General features: G+C 36.6%; 1 protein-coding gene across 4 annotated transcripts in view; it reads left to right on the plus strand.

Moving 5' to 3' along the window:
* BTRC (beta-transducin repeat containing E3 ubiquitin protein ligase) overlaps positions 1–24,448 on the plus strand; it is a 182,697-nt gene that overhangs the window by 96,290 nt on the left and 61,959 nt on the right. For 2 of the 4 annotated variants that reach the window (XM_045438639.1, XM_045438637.1), the window contains 2 exons: positions 3,035–3,112; positions 18,925–19,014. In XM_045438639.1, coding sequence (XP_045294595.1) covers positions 3,035–3,112; positions 18,925–19,014 — 168 coding nt within the window. The remainder of the gene's footprint in view (positions 1–3,034; positions 3,113–18,924; positions 19,015–24,448) is intronic. The other 2 variants (XM_045438636.1, XM_045438638.1) reach the window with 1 other exon arrangement.

The following is a 24,448-nucleotide window of genomic DNA, read 5'->3' on the forward strand; positions in this document are numbered from 1 at the left end:
TAGTATATAGAGAGTTTACCATCAATTTTGTTTCCCTTCCTGTACGTATACAGTAAAAATGTGCTTTATGGTGACTTTACTATAATAAACTTTGACCAAAACATAACTAGGCTTCCAGTTTATTATGATGACATTTTTATAAAACATAATTAACGTTCAAATATAGGAATTTACATTGAATTAAACCAGTTTTGATTATAAATGGTACTTCATTTAAGGGAGGGTGGAACTTCATGGTCTGGGGAATAGTTACTTGCAAATTGTAAGTTTATAATTGAATACTGCCTTAAGTTTGTATTCTGTAAAACATTTAATTTTTTAATTTTAGCATTTAAAACTTTGATTTATACTTTATTTTTTATTTTGTTTAACGTTTATTTATTTACTTTGTGAAAGAGAGAGAGAGAGAACAAGAGCTGGGGAGGGGCAGAGAGGGAGAGAGAATATCCCAAGCAGGCTCTGCACTGTCAGCACAGAGCCTGACACAGGGCTCAACCACACAAACCATGAATCATGACCTGAGCCAAAACCAAGAGTCAGACACTTAACTGACTAAGCCACCTAGGCGCCCCTATACTTTCTTTTTTTTAAAAAATTTAAATACTCAAGTTGATCTTACGGGTTTAATGTTGGCCTTTCCCCTCCTTTGCTTATCTTACAGTGGCATATATTGCTAGTTTCCTTGTTTGGAATGCTTTATAGTCATTAATTCAGCTTTATCTCTCTGTTTTGTAGGTAGACTAAATTACTTTTCTTCAAAATGCGGAGAAAAGACAGAATTCTGAAGTTATTGAGTCTCTCTGTCCCTTGCTTATAGCAAAGCATATTTTTTTCTTTTTTGTCTTAATTTTAGGGACCATTACCTTCAAGTGGTCATCACAAATATAAAATATCAAGTTAGATCTCATAAGAGATTTCTGCCCAAAAGGAACACCTTACAGTAGTAGTCTGTCACCCAACTACAGGTAATGCACAGGGCCCACAGATTGTAGCCACAGAGGTGCAAAGGCCCTAAAATGACACTATATATATGCTGCTTGTCCTTTAATATATTTTAAAATAACAATATTTGATGCAAACCAAAAAAGGTACACCTAAGTTTAAAGTACAGTTATGATCCTATACTCTACTAATAACTTCATACTTGTATGAAAATTTTCAGATCAACTCATGTTTGGAAACAATTCCTGGATCTAAAAATAAAGTAGCTCCCCAGTTAGACTGTGTTGGATATATGTAATGAGTATTTTAAACTTGCAAATATTAAAATATTAACACTATAAATGTAGTTGTGGAAAATAGTACCCAAAAATATGTATTCGGAGTTTCTGTATTTTGCCTTGCAGATAGTAACTTACATGTGTTGATTACCAGATTTTTTTTTCTATTATTTTGTATTGTGGTAAAAATATATAACAAAATTAATCATCTTAACCATTTTTTAGTGGTGTTAAATACATTCATAATGTTTTGCAACCATCACCCCCATCTGTCTCCATAATTCTCCATCTTGTAAAACTGAAATTCTATACCCGTTAAACAATAATTCCCCATTCCCCCCTTCTCCCAGTCCCTGGCAATCACCATCCACTTTCTGTATGATTTTGACTACTCTGAGTATCTCATATATGTGGAATCATACAGTGTTTATCTTTTTGTGACTGACTTATGTCACTTAGCATAATGTTCTCAAGGTTTGTCCATGTTGTAGCCTGTATCGTTTTCCTTCCTTTTTGAGGCTGAACCCTGTTCCTTTGATGTATACACCACATTTTATTTATCCCTTCCATCAGTCAGTGAACACTTGGATTGCTTCCACCTTTTAGCTATTGTGGGTAATGCTGCTATGAACATGAACGTGCACATACCTCCTTGAGACTCTGCTTTCTACTCTTTTGAGTATATACCAGAAGTGGAATTGTTGGATCATATGATAATTCTATTTTTAATTTTTGAGGAACCACCATACTGTTTTCCACAGCAGCTGTTTCTACATTCATACTAACAGTGCATAAGAGTTCCAATTTCTCAGCAACCTTGCCAATATATATTTTGGTTTTTGTCTGTTTTTTATAGTCGCCTTCTTGATGAATGTGATGTGGTATCTACTTACACTTTTTGATTTACATTCTGAAATTAGTGATGTTGGTCATCTTTTTATGTGCTGATTGGCCGTTTGTACCTTCTTTAGAGAAATGTCTAGCCAAGTCCTTTGTGCATTTTTGAATTGGGTTGTTTGGGGTTTTTTGTTTGGTTAGTTGACAACTTCTTTACATATTCTAGATATTAGTCCTTTATCAGATACATGATTTGCAAATATTTTCTCCCATTCTGTGTGTTGCTGCTTTATAATTCTGTTGATATTTAGAATTCTGAACTTGCTTTCAATTGGATTGTTGTTTTTCCTCCTCTTCTTAAGTATTTAAAAATCCCATTGACATTTATGGCCTCCTAGCTGCTATTTGAGATGATAGTGGCAAGAATGGACTCTAATCCTAAAGCGTTGATGAAATGATGTTGTTTTAAGCTAAGTACTATGTTATTTTTAACAAAAGAAAATCAAATCTGAGAAGAAGAAGAAGAGAAAGAACTCTTTTTTTAGGATCCATACTTTGAGAATTTGTAGTGACCAAACATTTACTATAGTTCAAAACTAATTATTTAAAGAGAAGGTAATAATCATGCTTTAAGTTGTTATCAGCTAAGCATAAACTGGAACTTTCTCATGTCCAGTGCCCACCTACATTTTCAAAGAGCAATAAACTAGATATCTGATGAATGTGATCTGCTGGGCAGTGCTTAAATATAAATGAAATACTTTCCACCTACGTCCCTACTTACATTTATTTATATACATGGGCATATGTTTTCCTTTACATAAGTGTATGTCTATATGTATATAAATCTTCAAATGAATAAATGCATAAATATACATGGTATTCTAGCTTACAGAATTAGAAATGTAATTCAGTTACCCCCACAGAATAAGATTGAAGATAATGAGAACTGAATTAAAGCTTACTTTCTTTCACAGAATTCCTCAGAGAGAGAAGACTGTAATAATGGCGAACCCCCTAGGAAGATAATACCAGAGAAGAATTCACTTAGACAGGTATGAAATTCAGTCTGTCTTAAAGTAAAAAGCTACCAACAACAAAACAAAAGACAGGAAACCCTCAATTTGCCATTCATTAAGCATTAGAGCTTAAATTAAGAGTACTTTGAAGTTGGTCTGGCTATAGCCATCAATTTCAATCAGGTAACATTGTTTTCCCAATCATTTAAAAATATCCTAGGTGTACAAGTACAGGACAGATCGATTGCTTACGTGTAGTGAAAACAACATCAAATAAAAGTTTTCTTATTCAGGAAAAATAACTTGAATTGCTTCTTAAGTGCAGATAGTAGAATAGTTGGCTTTAAATCTTACTTTCCTACTGAGATTCTTAATACATTTAAAAAAAAATTAACAATCAAAAGGGATCTGCCTCTAGAGAAGTTAGCTCCTTTTAGTCTGAGCGATATTTGCCTTTTCTAAAAGTAAAGACTGTTACTGATAACCTAAAAAAACTTACTGCTTACTGTGTTCCCAATCCCCAAAGGTAACACATTTTACTTTGAAAGTTAATTCCTTGGCGCTCTCTTTTTTAAAATTAAAATATCCTGGGCCACTTGGGTGACCAACTTCAGCTCAGGTCACGATCTCACAGTTTGTGAGTTGGAGCCCCTCATCAGGCTCTGTGCTGACACCTCAGAGCCTGGAGTCTGCGTCAGATTCTGTGTCTCCCTCTCTCTCTCTCTGCCCCTCCCCTGCTTGCACTCTGTCAGTCTCCGTCTCTCAAAAGTAAATAAATGTTAAAAAAAACTTTTTTGGGGATTAAAATGTCCAAAAACATTTCATCAAAAAATTTCTTCTTCAGGGTACCTGGGTGGCTCAGTCGGTTAAGCGTCCGACTTCAGCTCAGGTCACGATCTCACAGTCCGTGAGTTCGAGCCCCGCGTCAGGCTCTGGGCTGATGGCTCAGAGCCTGGAGCCTGCTTCCAGTTCTGTGTCTCCCTCTCTCTCTGCCCCTCCCCTGTTCATGCTCTGTCTCTCTCTGTCTCAAAAATAAATAAACGTTAAAAAAAAAAATTAAAAAAAAAAAATTCTTCTTCTCACTGCCTGTAGCAACAACCTCTAACATCTTCTGTCTCCCACTAGCAACAAAAACAAGTTCTTACAGTGTTGCCAGAGAATAGGCATACCACCTATTAACTTTTAATATATAGTTGGATAAGATGAGAACGAGCAGTAGTAAAAATAATTTTAATTTACTTGCATTATGGCATTATTCTAGGAAAAAGGAGAAGAGGTCTAATATTTGTTGAGTGCCCACCATAACCCTGCTACTTGTTTCATTCCATCCTCACAATCCCCCTGCAAAGTTTCTAGATAGGGTCTCTGATTTATAGATGAAGAAAATGGAGGCTTAGAGAGACTAGAGGACTTGCTTATTATTAGCTAGTCAGTGAGTTAAAACCGAGATCTCAATGTTGCCCAAGTGTTTCTACTTCTGCCTTCTTATTCTGGTTTGTATAGTGTTTGGGTTTTGTTAATGTTTATTTTAGTTTTGAGAGTGAGAGAGCACGAGCGAGCATGAGCAGGGGAGGGGCAGAGAGAGAGGGAGACACAGAATCTGAAGCAGGTTCCAGACTCTGAACTGTCAGCATGGAGCCCGACACGGGGCTCGAGACCACAAACTCTGAGATCGTGACCTGAGCCGAAGTCAGACGCTTAACCAACTGAGCCACGCAGGTGCCCCTGTATACAGTGTTAATTTAGGGAGAAAGTACTTGAAACTGTGTTATGTCCATTTTTTTATTTACTTTCTGTTAAAAATTTGGGGATGGGCACTTTCGTTTTTTGTAAAAATTATTGTCTAGTAAGTAGAATTGAATCCATTCAGGAAGCTTTGTAAAAAACCCAAATGATCAGTGATTGGTATTGTGCAGTTACAACTTTAACTATTTGGAGACAAACACCTGATCTATAAATCTAAATAAATAGAACAGTATTGAGTAAGATAAATTTAGAGGTGGAAGCGGTCTGCCCACTATACAGAAACAACTGTCAGAAAACAATGACACAACAAAAAGTTTTGGCAACTTTATTTAAGCTAACAAACGAATTTTCACTCTGCAAAGTTATAAATTAATTTTAATAGGCTGATCCAGATGGTCCATTTGGAAAATGGATAGGCTGATCTGTTGAAAATTAAACTAAATTTATCTCTCTCATACTTCAAACTGAAGCAAGAGAGAGAATCGTGCCTATTAAGTCCAGCACATACAGATGGACCAGCAGGTCACACATGGGACTAATCTGATTCGTTTTAAAAATAAATGCATACATTATTGAATCATTTTCTACTTGCAAGATCTGTCATGTGCAGTATTTGAAAGAGATTTGATGTGGCTTTTTCATTGCTTTTTAGCAGGTTTGCTTCACCCTCTCCACTCTAATATAACAACTGTCTTGTTTTTGTTTTTGTTTTTCCTCCTATTGCTCCACAATGGTTTTTCTAATATCTGCCATTCAGTGTTGAGATCCAAGCTCTGGAGATTAATTAGGTCATGAGGTTTTTTTTTTTCCCCCTCCTCTCTTTGTAAAGGGTTTTTTCTCTATTCTCTTTATGAAGAGCATGAACTCAGTGTTCTTGGAAAGAGAAATGGCCTTTAGAAACTGGGAAGTAGGAGATCCTCTTGGGGCCCTCTGAATCTTTTAGCTTCTGGGTGTTTTAACAGCCCCATGAATGCAGATTTGTAAATTTATTGCAGTGCCATCTGGTTTTTTGCTCGAACCAGATTACTGTTGGCTTGTGTCTGTCTATTGTGGTGGTCACTCCCTAGGAGCTTGCCCTCTCAATCTTAGGGAAGAGTGATGAATAGCAGGGGTCAATAGAAGCGGGTCACAGGGCAGCTGTCCGGGACTGCCCTGAACTTGATTACCCCACTGCTGATTTTTTTAATGTAGGACATAATATATAAGCTGTTTAAACTCCCCCTTTTCTCTGTTGCATGACAATAATGAAGTGCCATTTGCTCCCCCTCCCCACTTTAGTCAAGCTATATAGATAAAAAGATGTCAAAGCTGCCTTTTCCCTAGTGTTGATGTAGGTAGGATTTGCATCACTTAGGCCAATCCCTTGAGATTCTTTTACAGATATTTCTAATGGGATTTCAGGAACTCTTTCACTTTTTATTTTTAAATGTTTGGTTACATAGTAGTGTTTTAAACTGATTTTATAGTTTACATATATTGTTCTAAAGTACATTTTCACAGGTGTTGATTGACTACTGTGTGGTAACTTTGAGTTACTTAATCACTGGAGGAGCTAAAAGAAAGGTTATCACTACAATTCTTACAGACATTTAAAGGATAATGAGGGAATATTATAAACAACTTTAAACCACAGCTTTGGCAACTTAGATGAAATGGACTAATTCCTTGAAAAATAAAACTTACAGACACCAATGCAAGGTGAAACCAAATTTGAATAGCCTGATGTCTATTAAAGAAATCACATTATCAAAAGGCCCCCATATGGTTTCACTGGTGAATTCTATGAAATATTGCAGAATAAATAACCCACTCCTGTGCAAACTCAGAAAATAGAGAAGGCAGGAACACTTCCGGACTTGTATTCTGAGGCCACTGTTACCGTAATTCCAAAACCTAACAAAGACATTAGTAGAAAAAGAAAATACTGAGGGAGAAAGTCAGGAGACACTAGTCCCTGTGTCACTAAGCCATTTTGTATACCTGCTTTTCCATTCCATATCAGAAGGCAGGAAAGTTGGTGGGGAAAGAAAGGTAATGTATTCTTTTAATTTTCTAAATTTCAGAATAATCTCTTCTATCCACATTAAGTGAAGTGTGAACTTTTATTTAAAGAATGTACAAAGTGGCTACAATTTTCTTTCTACTTTTATTCCTAAAATGTGAAGTCAAAGAAACCATAGCAACTGTTTTCATAGCTTTTATTCATATCAGCAAACAAGGGCAAAGGCCTGGGAGGATACATGAAAGTACTCATTACTTTTTGAAAATGTAGCCTTACAACATGCAACTCCTTTGCTTCACATTGGTGCTAATAGGATCTGTCAGCCCTGCCTTTCTATGTAATTGAGTAAATTGTGACCTCTGTCTAATCCTTCCCCCATCCCCCATTCCCTTTGTGTATGTGTCCACTTACCATCCTGAGAACGTGGGCAGTGATAAATAAAGCATTGAGTAGAACTCTCTCAACTCTTTGAAAGCAGCATGATGCCAGCCCTCTAGTTATATTTCTTTAAGTGTTTACGTTTTTCTGTATTCTTTCTCTTGTGTAGCTGGAACCCTGGGGATGCAAAGCCATGAGAGAGGCCAAGAAGCTAACAAAGTAGCTGTCTCCCTTGTTAGCTTGTTCCTTTATTCTTTAAAAACAAGATAAAAACCATCTGGCTCAGGGCATTACATTTTCCTCCCCCATGCACCTCTATAGATGGAGACTTCACCTGCAGTGAGGGTTTACATTGATTAGGGAGGGAGCAGTAATTCAAGCTTCCATCCTCTTCAAGGATACTTTGCAGTCTTTTAAAGGTGCTGACCCACTGAGTTAAACTGTCAAGGGAGGATAAAAAAGTATCTTCATCCCAGGAGGTAACAGCTGCCAGGTTTTCAACACCTTGCACGCTGCTGGAAAAATGTCACAATTGTCAGCTGAAAGAAAAATGACTGTGTTGTCATCTTCTGTTAATGACTGGGCCTTATAAAGGGAACTACATAAGCCTTTTGGAAGGAATAAGTAGCTGTTTTCCTTTCCTATCCCTGTGCCCCCAAATTCCTATGTTGTTCTGAACAGTACCTTGGAGTAGATCCATAAAACACAGCAGTAAAGATCTTAAACAGCCCCGTATAAGCATGGGGGTCTAACTGGCACAGCTCCTTTATACAGTTGGATGAGTAGGAGGAAAAAAGCACGTCACTGACACAGAAAATGACATTATATTGTGTATTAACAAAACAACAACAACAACAAAAAGTCATTCATAAGCCAGTGAACTGAGAGAAAACATACTGTATTTCTGCTCTTTGGAGGACAATTTGCTTTCAAGCAGCATCCAGATGGGTAAATACCACGACATTTCTTTTTTTCAAGAGAGCCACTTCTTTTCTTCCTTAAAAAAAAAAAAAAACAAAACCAAAAAAAAACCTCACTGAATTTACTTCCTTTAATAGCTCTATAATGTTTGTATATGATGGCATTCCCTTCTTTCTGATTTGATTGATGAGGAGAGAAGGTTTAATGAAGTCCCAGATATTAGCCAGGCAAGTTTTTTTTCTATTTGTTTTAGGTTAGTCATTTTAATTGTATTGAGTAATTAGAAGGTACACACAGCCAGGGGAGCTTTGTTCTGATAATTGCTCAAGAAAACCCATTCCCTATCTGCTGTTGCTTTGTGTTAAGACACTTCTCCCTCTAGTGGCAATAGTAAGCACTTTGACTTGGCAGTAGGCAAGGTGTAATTGCAATATGACAAACTATGCTTAAGGGACTATCTTGTAAATACTTTAGTTTGGAGTTTGGCGTTATTTCATTATATATGTGTGCTTTTTTTTTTTCCCTGTGAAACTTCCTACCTCTTTTTTACCCCCTGAAGTGCTTTGGGCTTTGGATGGAAAAATATTGCGTGAGATGTTTATTAAAAAAAAAAAAAAAAAAATCACAGTGCATCCTGGGTAATGTTTTGCAGCTTGACTTAATTTTAGTCATCTGTTTTAATTACCTATTTATAAAAATGCTTTTGCATTTGTAGACATTATTTAATACTTTGGAAGAAGCACCTCATTTGAAATAAATAAATAAATTGTACTTATTTTAAATAGTCCATGTAAAAGATCTTAAAGGTAATTAATGTAGGTCTCTTAAGTAAGACAAAAGTGATCTTTCCAAGTCTGATGAAGTGATTTGTTTATTTAACTTCCCACTTCGGCTGAATCCTTCAGAGTCTAATAACTTTTTTTAAAAACATGGTTTAGCAATTTGTGTCTAGCTACAAAAACCCTTCTTCCAAAAGAAGCAATTTAATAACCGGCTTTCTTAAAATTACTTTGAGGAAGGAAGACTGTATAGGGGGTTGGTGTTTTGTTTTATGTTTATTTCAGGGTAATCATTCTTTGATAAATTGTGTAATCACTGACTTAGTAGAAAAAGTATTATTGAACTCCTGGGTTGCAATGACCATAAAAAGTGTATTTTCATATAGAGACTTGAGATGTTGTGAATAAATTATAAAGGAAACAGCTTATATGCTGGTCGAAGCCCATATGGACCAATTCATTTTGTGTTCAGTGCTTAATGTGGATGTACCATTAAAAAAAAAAAAATGGTGAGGGGAGCCTATTGTGCCCTTTTGTATGAGTCTTTTAAAAATCTGCCCTAAGAGTACTTTGGGAGATCAGATAGAGCATTGCATCCATTGAATGAGATTGGGTAGCATCAGCGTGGCATTTTTAAAGCCCAGTCCCAGCTTCCCTAGATGTCGCCTTGTAGTTTGCTTTTTCTATCCCATATTCTTGCTGGGAACTTGATTTGATGTTACCGTATATCTGAAGGTCCCCGTCTCCCCCCTCCCTGTACCCCCCTGTACTGCCCCCCAATCGCTGCCCATTTTCATTATACCATATCTTGTTTTGCTATAGGGCTGCTGAACAGATTTCTTAAGCAGCTTTTTGCAAGGTTAAAAGAATGCAGCCTGGTAACAAGTTTGTGTCATTTTAAATATATACCTTCTAGTAAATAAGGAGAAGTCTGGCAATCAATCCCTTTTAGTGTGTTATATGTTTCACCTGACAACTAAACCTTCTATTGATTAGCCATTACTTTGTTAGATAATCCTATGTCATTGAATCCATTGTAAAAAATTAAACTCTTTAAAATGTTTTACCCTAGCAGCACTGTGAAAATTGAAAACTTGTTCAGAATTACAGCCTGCTTTCACAAAGAAGGTAGTTTTCAGCAAGGCATCTTACTGGTTTATGCTTATGTGCTTTATATGCAATATAAAAACGTATTAAAGTACTCCAACGCAAAATTCTCTGCCTCTGGTTCAGCAGTGAGGCTACCTTTCCAAATGTTGCATGGGGACAGAGCGTATCTTGCCAGTGGCAATTATACTCACTAGTTTAATTCTAGCCTGGAAGAAGTCTTAGTAAAATATTGAATGTAAAATACTGAATTTTTTAGCCTTTTTATTCCAGGGTAATCTTAAGAGTGTGACAAGTTTTAGTTTACTAATCTATGTGACTTTCTTGGGAGGTAAACAAGATCATATGCCCATTTTACAGATGGGATGTCTAGAAAATAAAAGCTTATGCATAGCCTTACTCTAGAAACTCCTGCAGGACTAGAACTGGTTTCTTGAATCTGTCTAATGTTCCTCTGAGTGTCTTCTATCCATTTCTGAGGGGAAAAGGAATTGTCTAACCTACCATAACTATTTTTTCCTAGAAAATAGCGTATTTTTATTAATTATGCAAATGTTTAGTCCTTTTTCCTCTAAAATATTAACTGCATACTTTTACATTTTCACTGAAGTAAAATTTTCATACAGTGAAATGCATAGATATTGTATAAGTCAGTGAGTTAATGATGGGTCTATCTACCTGTGTAACCACCACCCTCATCAAGCTATAGAACATTTTCATTACCCAAGAAAGTTTCCTTGGTCTCCTTCCCAATCAGTTTTCCCATCGCCAGTGAATCAAAAACTGGTCAGCTTACTCTCATAGGTTAGTTTCACCTTTTCTAGAATTTCATGTAATAGAATCATAGATTTTTGGAGTCTGACTTTCACTCAGTGTAATTTTATGACATCCATTTTATACCACTGTATCAGTAGTTTATTCTTTTTTATGATATATCTGTTGAATAAGTACATTATAGTTTGTTTTCCATTCTTTTGATGGACACCTAAGCTGCTTGCATTTTTGTAAGTGAAGTTGCTATGGATGTTCTTATATAAAGCTTTTTTAGTGAGCATATGTTGAATACTTTTTGATGTGCTTATTAGCTATTCAGATATTTTGTGAAGTATCTGTTTAAGTTTTTTGCCATTTAAAAAAATTGCATTGTCTTATTATTGAGTTCTAGAACTCAATTGTATTGAGTTCTGTTGAGTTCTAGCTGCTGGCTCTGTGAGATATGTGTTCTGTGTTTTCTCATAATATATGGCTTGCTTATTCATGGTGTGTTTTGATGAAAAGTTTCTAATTTTTGAATGAAACCCAGTCTGTCAATCATTACCCCATGATTTGTACATATTCTAGGTTTTCTTCCAGAAGGTTTGTAAGTTTTAGCTTTTACCCTTTAGTCCATCTCAAATTAATTCTTATGAGTGCTGTTCATTATTTTACCTACACTTTTTTATTCAGTTGTTTTGACACCATTGTTGAAAAGTCTTTTCTTTCCCCCAATGAATTCCAGAAGTGTCGCTGCCAAAAATCAGTTGGTTGTACAAGTGTATTCTATTTCTTTCTCTCTCTCTGTCTCTCTCTCTCTCTCTCTCTCTCTCTCTCTCTCTCTTTTAATATTTATTTATTTTGAGAGAGAGAGAGAGTGGGGAGGGGAAGGGGGGTGCGGGAGACAGAATCCCAAGCAGGCTCTGCATTGTCAGCAGAGAGCCTGATGCGGCGCTCCATCTCATGAACCCTGAGATCATGACCTGAGCCAAAATCAAGAGTCTGACACTTAACCGACCCAGCCACCCAGGTGCCCCCAGTGTAGTCTATTTCTGCACCTCCTGGAAAAGAGGGTGCTGCTGGGATGCAGAGCAAAGGGTAATAGCAGCTGAGGCACTGACCAACCCCTACTTCAAATCCACACAGAGGACGAGCTCAAAGTACCTTTTCTTTTTAGAAGTGTCTATCCTTGCACCAAATACTACACTGTCTTCATCATTGTAGCTTTAGTAAGTCTTGAAATCAGGTAGTGTGTGTGAGTCTTCCATGTCCTTTTTTTTAATAAAAAAAATTTTTTTTTTTAATTTATTGTTGAGAGAGAGAAACAGAACACAAGTCGGGGAGGGTGGGCGGTGGGGAGGCAGAGAGAGGGAGACATAGAATCCGAAGCAGGCTCCAGTCTCTGAGTAAGCTGTCAGCACAGAGTGCAATGGGGGGCTCGAACCCCTGAACCGTGAGATCATGACCTGAGCCGAAGTTGGATGCTCAACTAACTGAGCCACCCAGGTGCCCCAAGTCTTCCATATTCTTAATTTTAATATTATTTTGGCTATCATAGATACTTTGCATTTCTATATAGATTTTAGAATCCACTTAGTTTCTTTTAAGAAGTCTGTGGGTTTTGATTTGGATTTTATTGAAACCATGTATCCATTTGAGTAGAATTAACCTTGCTGTAATATTGAGTTTTCCAGTCTGTAAACATGGTATATATCTGCATTTAATTGTCTTTCTAAATTTTTCTGAGCAATGTTTCTTAGTTTTCAGTGTATATTTCTTACTCAGTTCTAACTCTTTAATCTTTTTTCAGTGCTATTGTAAATTTTTTCATTCTCTAATTGTTTGTTGCTAGAAAATATAAATTGATTTTTGACTCTTGACCTTATTTCCTATCATTTGTTACTAAAGACAGTTTTATTTCTTCTTTTCCAACATATTTGCCATTTGTTTCCCTTTTTTGCTTTATTTGAATGGCAGTGGCCTCCAATACAATGTTGAATAGATGTGGTAAGAGAACAACATCTTTGCCTTCCTTGTCCCCAATCTCAGAGGGACTGTATTTGGTCTTTCACTACTAAGTATGATGTTAGTTAACATTTTTTTAGCCACTCTTTGTGGAATTAAGAACGTTCCCTTTTATTTCTGGTTTGCTGAGATTTTGGTTTGTTTTTGTTGTTGTTATTGTCATCATGAATGGGTGTTTAATTTTGTCAAATGCTCCCATCCACACTTATTCTGTTAATATGGTGAATTACATTAATTGAATTTATTAAGACTTTTTGTGTCTGTGTTCATGGGGGATATTGGCCTGTAGTTTTCTTTCTAATGTCTGTGTCAGTTTTTGGTGTTAGGATTATGATGCCCTGATAAAATGAGATGAGAAGTCTTCTCTTCCTCCTCTGTTTTCTAAAAGTGTTTGTGTATAGTTCTGGTATTATTTCTTTCATATTATTTAATAGAATTCACCAGTGAAACCATCTGGGTAGAAGTTTTCTTTATGGGAGGATTTTTTAAAATTTATGTGGAATAATTTTTTATTACAATTTTAACTTCTTTAATAGATGCAGAGCTATTCAGGTTTTCTATTTCTTATTGTGTCAGTTTTGGTAATTTATGTTTTTCAAGAAATGTACCTTATTCAACAGATTGCAGACTGTATTTTTTTTATTTTAATACTGAGATTATCCCATATTGGGTTACTAAAAGCCCCTTTAAGCTGGCATCATTCCCCTCTGACTCATCGCCATCATTCCCTGCAGATCTCCAGGTTCATCTTGTATTTTCACCATCCAGTCCTGTAACCAGCCATTTCTCCAGAGAGCTATGGTTCCTGTGTGTAAAATGGTATCTAGAAGCCAAGATTTTACATCTGGGTTTATATATTTGAAAACCATGAATTCACATTGGTACCTTCAATTCCAATTCAGCACCACAGAGTTTGTTCTAGATCTCTTCCTTTTCATATTTATAATTCTCTTTTCTAATTGTAAGAAACCTGGTTTGAGATTTTTTTTTTCCTTTCAGCAATTTGAAAATGTTATTTCTTGTCTTCTAGCCTTTATTGTTTATGGTGAAGAGTCTGCCTTTATTTATATTGTTGGCTCCCATGTATGAAGCATCCATCTTTTTTCTTTGGCTGCTTTCAAAGTTTTGTCTTTATTGGTTTTCAGCAATTTTGACTGTGTGTAGTTCTTGTTATCTTTGTATTTAATCTCCCTAGAGTTTGCTGATCTTCGATCAGTAAGCCAGTGGTTTTCACCAAATTTGAGAAATATTTGATCACTATTTTTATAACTTTCGTGCCCCATTATCACTTCTCTTCTGGGTTTCCAATTACACATATGTTAGATTATTGACACTTATTCCACAGATAACTGAGACTCTATTCATTTCTTTTTCTTTCACTGTCTCTATTCTCCAGTTTGGATAATTTCAGTTGATCTGTCTTCATTGACTTTTTTTCCCCTGCTATCTCCAATCTGCTTTTAAGCCCATATAGTAAATTTTAAATTTCAGATAATACACTTTTCAGTTGTAGTTTCTGTCCGGTTCATTTTGGATTTTCATTTTTTTCTGGTGAAAATTTCTGTTTATTCATTATGACTGTCTTTCATTTAAGATGTTGAACATTCATTATAGCTTCTGTAAAGCTTTTATATGCTGATTCCCATACAAGATCATCTCAGGGTCATTTTTTATCCTTTTTTCTCTTGACTATGGGTTCCATTTATCTGCTTTTTCTCATGTCTAGCAGTTTTTTTTATCATATTGTAGAATTATAAATGACTAATTGCGATGACCCTGGATTCTTTTATCTAACACCGATTAACTTACTGACTGATCACATGACTTCATAGAGTCTTGGTTCCATGTTTGTTAGGGCAAGTATGTTTTGATTTTGCCCTTGGTCTTAAGGTAGATCCCTTACTCCTTAGACTTACTATTTATTCTCAGTGTAGGGTTTTCCAACTTTTCAGTGGAAAGTTTGAGATGCCTATCAAATTCCTCTAACTTAGTAGGAATCATATTCTAAACTATGTCTCCCCTCATGGGCAGCAGCTAGAATCTCTGCTTGGATCTTTCAGTCTTCTGTCATTTCCCATTGGAATCCTTAGAGTGTCCCATTCATGTATGTAGTTTGGAGATTAGCCATGGATTTGAGGGGAATTGTGCCTCCCCTATGGGTCTGTCTATTTTCTATGATTTCTCTTCTCAGTCTCCAGCCACTGTGGCAGTCCAGAACTCCATCCTTTGACATATCAAGCCAATAGAATGGCTTTCTAATTGAATTTTAGTCACCCTGCACCAAGTAGATTGGTGAGTACCCTTAGGGAAAAAGCACATAAACAAGGATGTTACCCAGTGTGATTCTCCTCTTTCAAGGTCAGTCCACACCCTTCCTCCCCTTCTTCTTCACCTACCCTCCCCCTCCCCCAGTTCCTGACTAAGTCAATCTCTGGTGCTTTTAAGTAGTAATTTTAAATATTCCCCCCCCCCCCCGCCATGGTTTATAATTGTTGCCTTATGAGGGTTAATCCCATATAAATATCTCTACCATTTTTGGAACTTGAGCTCTGTGGCTTACAGTTTTTATGTTATTCAGTATATACTAGTTACTTCATAAGTGTCTTTTAAAAATATAGGAAGTTTTATTTAAAGACTTTTGTGTTGTCTGTACATGCATAATGTTTGTGGTATTAGTAGCTGCAAAAGAAGTACTGAATCCTGAGCCCAGAAGATTCATGTACCAATACCTGCTATACAAATGATCCAATTTATTCCTTTGAAATATGTTTTGAAATAATTTCAACTTAAATAATATAAGAGTAAAATAGTTCAGTGGATAAATTTTTAAAGTTTAACTTGTCTAAATGGAAAACCAATTTTATAATACTTTTTCTCCATTTTCTTAGATTTTTTTTACCTACACCTTTCCAAAGAATTGACCAAAAATGAATAACTTAAAATATCTATGCATCCATTGTTGACATAAATAAATAGGAGAAATCATGGCTCTTCTCACAGAAAACATTCCATTTAATAAATGTGGAAGGAAAGAGGGAAATTCACCCTCAGGGGAAAAATCACCATCAGGGGCGCCTGGGTGGCTCATTTGGTTAAGCATCCAACTCTTGATTTCAGCTCAGGTCATGATTTCACAGTTTGTGAGATCAAGCCCCCATCAGACTCCATGCTGTCAGCTTGGGATTCTCTCTCTCCCTTTTTCTCTGCCTCTCCTCTGCTGTGCACATGCTCTCTCTCAAAATAAATAAACATTTTATAAAATTTAAAAAGGGGCATCTGGGTGGTTCAGTCAGTTAAGTGTCCGACTCTTGACTTCTCTGCTCAGATCATGAGCTCGCAGTTTGTGGGTTTGAGCCCCATGTCAGGCTCTGCACTGTTAGTGGGATTCTCTCTCTCCTGTCTCTTGTGTGCACATGTTCGTGCTCTCTCTCTCTCTCTCTCTCAAAATAAATAAACTTAAAAGAATAAAAATAAATTTAAAAAAAATCACTGTCAGAACACTACACTAAAAATTACCATAGGCAAGATCTACCAGTAGATGCTAAAATTAGCAGGCTGAAGTTGAAACGGAAACAATATATTTGCATAGTCTCAATATTTCCCCCAATATATTTAGTAATTCCCAAAGGAAGAATAATAAACTTATAATGGAAAACCTTGTCAGACATGACCTTAGGCAAGTGATAAAGGTTAACATCACTATAAATACTTATCAACCTACCTCCTGACTTACTTGATGCATTGAGAAGGGCACATCTCTTATGTGGTATTATTCCCAATAATGTATAACTTCCATCTGATTGTGAGAAAACATGAGACAAAGCCAGATTGAGAGGCATTATATAGATTAATCAGTTCTCTTCAGAAGTGTCATAATCATAAAAGATAAGACTGAAATTGTCACAGATTAGAGGATACTAAGGAGACATGGTAACTAAATTCAATGTGGGATCTTAGGTTAGATCCTGAACAGAGGTTCTGCCTGGGTAGCTCACTTGGTTAAGGGTCTGACTCTTGGGTTTGGCTCAGGCCATGATCTCACGGTTCATGAGTTTGAACCCTGCATCTGTTACGGAGCCTGCTTGGGATTCTCTCTCTTAATTTCTCTCTGCCCCTTTCCCCAACTCAAAATAAACCGGGGCGGGGGGTGGGGGGAGATCCTGAACAATAAAAGGATATTAGTGAGAAAAGTGGTGAAACTAAAAATAAATTCTTTATATTGTACCATGTTAATTTACTTAACTTTGGTAAGTCTTTTGTGGTTACATAAGACATTAACATAAGGGGAAGCTGGGGGAGGGTATACAGGAACTTATTTTTGCAACTACTGTGTAAATCTAGAATTTAAAAAATGGATTCTTTCCTATTGTTGGTTATGAGAGATTGCTTACGTCTTTTTTAAAAAAAAATTTTTTTAACGTTTATTTCTGAGACAGAGAGAGACCAAGCACGAGTTGGGGAGGGGCAGAGAGAGAGGGAGACACGGAATCAGAAGCAGGCTCCAGACTCTGAGCTGTCAGCACAGAGCCCAACGTGGGGCTCGAACTCACAAACCGTGAGATTATGACCTAAGCCGAGATCAGTCGCTCAACCAACTGAGCCATCCAGGCGCCTTGAGATCGCCTGTGTCTTAAGATTTTTCTCTTTAATTCCAACACATATGGTTCTCCAGCATAGTAGTTCTCAAAGAGTGTTCCTAAACCAACAGCATTCATATCAACTGGGGATTTGTTATAAATGCAAATTCTCAGAAGCCTGGGGATGGGACCTAACAATCTGTGTTTTAACAAGCCCTCCAGATGACTCTGATGCATGCTAAAGTTTGAGAACCATGATTTGTACCATCAATTAAAACTTAGACTACAAGAAAACATTGTTTTACTATATTGGCCAGTTATTAATAATGTTTGCTTACCATTTTTTCAGATTGTGGTAAAATCCATGTAACATAACAACCTCTTAATCATTTTTAAATATACGGTTCAGTGGATTAAATATATTTACATTGTTATGTAATTGTCACCACCATCCATTCCCATAACTCTTTTCATCTTGTAAAACTGAAACTCTATACCAGCCTCTGGCAACCACTTATCAGTATTTATCTTTTTGTAACTAGCTTATTCCACCTACTATAATGTCCTCAAGGGTCATCCATATTGTCCTATATGTCAGAATGTTCTTCCTTTTTTTTTTTTTTTCACTTTCTTTTAATGTTTATTTATTTGTTTTGAGAGAGAGCGAGACAGAGAGTGAGAGAGCAGGGGAGGGGCAGAGAGAGAGGAAGTGAGAGACTCCCAAGCAGGATCCGTGCTGTCAGCACAGAGCTGGACACAGAGAGCTCGATCTCATGAACCATGAAATCATGACTTGAGCCAAGATCAAGTGTCCAGTGACTAACCGACTGAGCCACCCAGGTGCCCCAGAATGTCCTTCCTTTTTATGGCTGAATACTATTCCATTGATGTACATGCCACATTTTGCTTGTCCCTTCATCTGTTAGTGGATATTTGGGTTGCTTCCATGTGAATAATGCTGCTATGAACATGGATGTAGAAATATCTTTTTAAGACTGCTTTCAATTCTTTTGGGTATACATCCAGAAGTGGCATTGTTGGATCATATGGTAATTCTAATTTTAATTTTTTGAGGAACCATTACCATGCTGTTGTCCACAGCAGCTGTATCCTTTTACATTCCCACCGGCAGTGCTCAATGGTTCCAATCGTTCCACATCCTTGCCAACACTTACTGTTTTCTGTTTTTTAATAGTAACCATCTTAGTGGGTATGAAGTGGTATCTCATTGTGGTTTCATTTCTGAGCTGATATGCTTGTTGGCCATTTGTATTTCTTCAGAGAAATGTCTGTTTAAGTTCTTTGCACGTTTTTGAATAGCCCCATCACCTTCCAGCAGATCACTGCTGCTTACATACTTGTTCATGAGTTCATCATTGGCTCTTATGGGCTCTCACTTTCTTTGCTTCCTGTTGTCTACCTTGTTTCCAGTTCGCATAAATCTGGAATTTATACGTAGGTCTATTTGTACGTTGATTTTGAGAAATGGAACAAAATTTGAAAACTGTATATGACAGCATTTTAATATTTAAACCTGTGTCCAAAAAATTCTCATTACAGACTTACAACAGCTGTGCCAGACTCTGCTTAAACCAAGAAACAGTATGTCTAGCAAGCACTGCTATGAAGACTGAAAATTGTGTGGCCAAAGTAAGTAATATTACTCATCAATATGCATTATACCGCATCTTAACAGTGCTTTATCTGTAAACATCTTTATATCATGTTGCTATTAAAGATCATCACAAGATTTTATATTTAAACAAAAAAATACAGGAGACATCATTTTATCCAAAGCAGATTGCAAGTTGGAGTCTTCATCTTTTCAGTTGCAAAAGAATCTTTTGATTATGCATTCTGGTCACACTTCAGTCAAATTCACATTTGTTACTTGACACTAGTTATGGATTATTACAAATAAATAAGATTCATGAAAGAAAATATACAATTACTTTTATAAGGTTGTTTATGGGTTTTAAATGTAATTAAGTATAGGGTATCCATTGCAAGGATTGTGAGATACACTATAGAAAATCCAGTTATTATAATACTATTATTATTTATTGAATGGCTAATGATAGAAATATTGCTTTTGGTGATTTTGATCTGAATGTACAAGTATGTTTTATCGTGCATATGCTCTACCTTTTCTCGTGCACAAAATGTATGTATATCTACAGATATAAAATTAATCACACATTAGAGATCTTATGATCTAATAATTACATTAACTATGGCTCAAATCTTTCAAGTATCTCTAATCAGTTAGGAACTTTGACCTAAATTTCGATATCAGCCATTTTGATTATTCCAGGACTAAGTAAAATTCCAGTATGGGCTTGGTTTTGAGATTTTTACTTTGCATATATGCAAAAATATTGTTTTAATAGCTATTCAGGGATTTGTCACTGTTACAACATTTCCAACTGTAACTACTTTAGTTTAGTCTGTCTTATTATACTAAGGCTTTCAGTTACTTGCTGTTATTATTAGAGCCAGACCTGGTAATCAGGTAGTCTCCATCCTTTACTAAAAAATCAAAGGACAGCAATATTTTTTATTATTTTTATTTTCTTTCTTAAAACATAGTCACTGGACCTACTTAATCAACTGAAATCATACTAACTGTAACCATTAGAAATGATCCATATAATAAGTGTCAGAATTTATTTAAAATTATAGTTTCAGAAGTTGGTTAAGTGTCTCCTAAATTAGAGTGTCTTAGTAACTTGCTGTAAAATATGAAAATAATAAATTACATGTATTTATTTTTTCAGCCATTTAGTCACAACTAACAAGTGCTAATTGACCCTATTTTGTGTCTGGCATTTGTACATTGAAATGGGGGACCAATTATTTGGGCCTCTAAAAATAATCTTCCTCCTTTTTGGCCACATTGCTCAGTTTCATCACAAGTGGGTGACTTCTGGCTAAACAAGGTAAAATCTTAGCATGAGCACCGATCCAAGGACAGGGTGACAATTTTAATGAGTTTCATTGAGAGCTGGCCAAGTGAGCATCTGTTCCTTTTGTTTTCTCCATACTTTGTAAGCCAGGATTTCTAAGCTATATAGTCATGTTGGTGTGTGTCTGTATGATGTGTTTTGTTTTGTTTTGTTTTTCTCCCACCCTGTACTTCAGTGGTGCATGGTTAGAAATCTTCTGGCATCTGGCACAATGGCATAATTTCTTCTGTGCTCTTGGGTGAGGAAATAAGTTTGCTCATTGCTGCTCATCTGTCTGTTTCCTTTGCTCCCAGATGGTGACCCTCTCATCCCACTCTTGCTTATTTTAACATTATTCTGACACTTAGTCCTTTCATCGTCTCCTTAAATACCCTAATTTAATAATGATTTCTATCATTTCCTATTGGAACCTACCTAACTTTCTGGTTCCTTTTGTTGGCCCACATCCTGGCTTCTGGTTCATTGCTTCAGATTTGAGCCAAATAATTAGTTGATCAATGGCAAATAAAAACACGTAGCTAAAATTATGTCTTTCTTGTAACAGCCTCCAGTAGGTACCAGTAACATGAGGAGTTTTCCCTTTCTATTTCCCTTCCGTAAGAGTTTTCCCTTTTCTATTTACATGTGTTATGTGTACCTCATGATTCTGTGCTGTTTCTGTTGGCCTTATTTATTGCTTGACCTGTGAAAGGTAATGACCTGCCATTATTTTTGTAGGTCTACAAGCTTGTCCTGTTTCCTGCTCTTCACCTTTAGCCCTTAACTGAGTAGTTTCATCTGCTACACTTGATATGGCTGCAGTGGTTTTTAACTTGGTTCAGGTGTCCGTTGTTGATTCAGACAGTACTCCCGAGTGGCCTTGAATGTCCAACCATCTCCATGTGAGGGCACCTATAATATAGTGCTGTCAGCCATTTTTTCCTCTAGCTCAAAGCAGCTAATTCTGATGAGTGACTTTGATTTGGGTGAAAATAGTAGTTACTGTTATTGAATATTGTTTATTATGAGTTTTAGAGAAGACATCAATACCAGTTATTCCCTGAAAAACAGCAAAGTTGTTAAGTTCAGACCCTGTAGTACATAGTATGTGACTCTTCTTTGGCAGAAATAGCTTACAATAAATGTTTTATAATAGGTCTATGAAAACGGGCCATTCGTCCTCTTTAGAATACAAGAAAACAAAGTGGTAAGAAAAACTACGGCCCCTCCAGGTTAATAATAATCTGAATCTCTAACTTGAAGAATGAGACCTAGGAAAAGATTTAAAAATAAAAATGGGGTCATTTTATCAGTATAACCTGGTCTAAGTACTATTTGGAGGCATTGAAATATCTTTTATTTTCTTCCAAAGCCTTCTTTTCTTTCTAATTATAGGTCTGTAGTTCATGAGATTTGTTTGGAACATGATGAGCTGTGTATTTATTGTAGCTTTAAATGGACAGTCATTATTGACTGCCAGCTTAGTCTTTAAAATCAATAATTACATTGTACCTAATTGTCAACCTTCATGATGTTTTTTAATTGGTAAAGAAAGCTAACTAGAAAAATGAAGAGCATTACTTTTTTATGTTATCTTGTTGGTGACTTTCTATTTAAATATTACTGAAAATTTTGGGTTCAGGGTTTTCCTAATTTACTTTTTACACATACATGCATGCACAGAATTAGAATTGAGTTGTTTGAACACAGCTACCGACATACCTGCCCAGGTGGGAGAAGTTATGCCTCTTTATGTTTGGAAAATAAACCTCTTCAGTAGTCCTTTGTAGATGTTCTGTATTGTTTGTTGTTACTGTTTTTTACTTGAGACTAATAATCTGTTTGCAACTGACTGAGACAGAAAAATGTGATGTTCCTTTCCACTCACTCCAGATTTTGATAGAAGACTTGTTTTATTTATTTCCAAAATTATATCCGCAGGAAACAAGCTGTTTAAATTCAGATTATGCTGAAGCAAAATGGTCCTGGTATGAGAAGCAACGTGCTGTTTTACGAGCACAGAGTCCCTTTTCTCATAACTGATTGATAGTAAATATTTTCCTGAAGAATTATTGCCAACCATGAACAGTGCAACTGTTTCACTTTTTTTCCGTGCTACTTGCTGTACCAGCCATTGTCGGTAATTAAGATCTACAATTCACAATGCAGACGTTTGCACTTCCTCTGGGTCTGCGCTATTTATAAGGCATTTCAGCTGTTCAGAGTTTCTTTTGAGTTTTAAACTACATGTTAACAGGCTTCTTTAACATACTGTTCCACAAGTAGCATGTCAGATGGTCCATTCTTTGCACAGGCCTCTCTGTCGGGTCTAAACATTAGCTTTGTGGAGAATATATTAACATGGAACCATATCATTGAGGCCAATAAGGTTGGAAAAACTCCGGCATGTTAATGTGTTACACATTAGGCATATTGCTGTTTCAAAAAGGCAGGAATAAAGTTCAGAAGTACTATTTTTTTTCTTTCATTTTGCAGATGTTCATATGATTTTAATGAGTATGAATGGGAGTTATAGAGAGGTTCTGAGAAATACTAGTAAAGTGACATTTCCCAGCTCACTTTCAGGTAATAATAGAATAATAGAATCAAGGACCATTATTATAGACAAGAGTTTGTGTGTTTGTCAGATTAAAGATGCAAGAATACACCTTCTAGATGTACATGATATTTAGGAGTACAGACGAGGGACACCAAAATGGATCAGCTGATTGACGGCACGTTTGTTGTATAATCATCTTCAGGAACCTTAAGTAGCATATGCCATTGGAGAGGAAACTGTAAACAGGAATCCTGGTCTGTATTAATTCAATAAAATTAAAAGTCATGTTTAACCATTTCAAGAGCATTAATTTCAAAAGGAAAAAAAAAAAAAAGTCCAGACCCCAGTGAGAATCTTGAACTATGCCCTTGAATGAGAGAACTGCCTATATAGTCTCCTTACTAACTGCACTCATTGCTAAACATACAGGAGAAAGAAACAAGAAGCAGAAAGCTGTCAACAGAATATGTGTAAAACTTTGCCTTGAGTGGATATCAGACTGGCTGTTAGAAGCCTCAAGTCAGCTGCGTTGATTCTGCATGTTGGACACCAGCATCTTCCAGCAGAGCAGATCTGCAGAGAAAGGCAGACATGGGTTTCAGTGCTGTTTCTTGATGGGCCCTTGAAGATAGAGCTTCAAAGCCTTTCCAAGGCAGTTTTATTGGCCAGAGCCAAAAACTTTCTGTGGTTCTTTTGAACTACATTGTTTGTGTAAACTTATTTTCCTTAGTGAACTCTTTATGAACCTTTTTTTTTTTTTTTTTTTTTTTTTTTTTTAAAGATAGCAGCATTGGTTCAACTGTTGGGAACCACTAGATCTGACTGAGGCACTTCAAGATGCTAGAACCTATTCACATTTCTGTCTAGCCAGGGAGCTAATAAGATTAAGCCTGTCTTTGTGGATTGGTCTAGATTAGCAGGAGATGAGCCCAGCCAGTGTTTTCCTCAGTGAAAAAGGAAAGGTTGGGAGAGAGAGGGGTGAAGGAAGAAAGTTCTTCATCAAGAACTGACTGCAGTATTGCCTGCTGATGCATGTCGGATCACCCGCACCGAGAGATCACATGGCTTCTCCAAAAGTCAAACGATCAATTCGCCTCGTTTTGGCTCTGTACTTAATGCACAAACAGTGCGATCTGCGGGGCTGTAATTGCATTGTTAGGGCCAAGGAACAAGCCTGTGCCTTTTCAGCAGACAGCTGGCAGGGAGAGAGGCATGTTGTTAGGAAAGAGAGAGGCAAGGCAAATAAAATTACTGCTAACGCTCAGAGATCGGCAGGAGTCCTACTTGCCTAATCTTACCGGTGGGAGCAAGCGGCTGTTGTAATCCAATTATAGCAGCATAAGCAATTTGTTAGACACTCCGCATAATGTAACAATTTCCCAATAAACTCTGACTTGTAATAACGTCGGCAAGAGTCCGCATAAATCTGCCCGAATGGTGGGGGCTGGAGCGTTCGGCTGGGGGCTTGTAATTGGCGCCATCAGCACGTTTTGCGGAGTGCAGTATGGTGCAGTCTTTTAGTGCAGGAATTTTAAGGAGAAAAGCATGGCACACGTTTCTTAGAGAAAGAAAAGTGGCC

The sequence above is a fragment of the Leopardus geoffroyi genome, chromosome D2 (assembly GCF_018350155.1).
Source record: "Leopardus geoffroyi isolate Oge1 chromosome D2, O.geoffroyi_Oge1_pat1.0, whole genome shotgun sequence".
Classification (NCBI taxonomy): Eukaryota; Metazoa; Chordata; class Mammalia; order Carnivora; family Felidae; genus Leopardus; species Leopardus geoffroyi.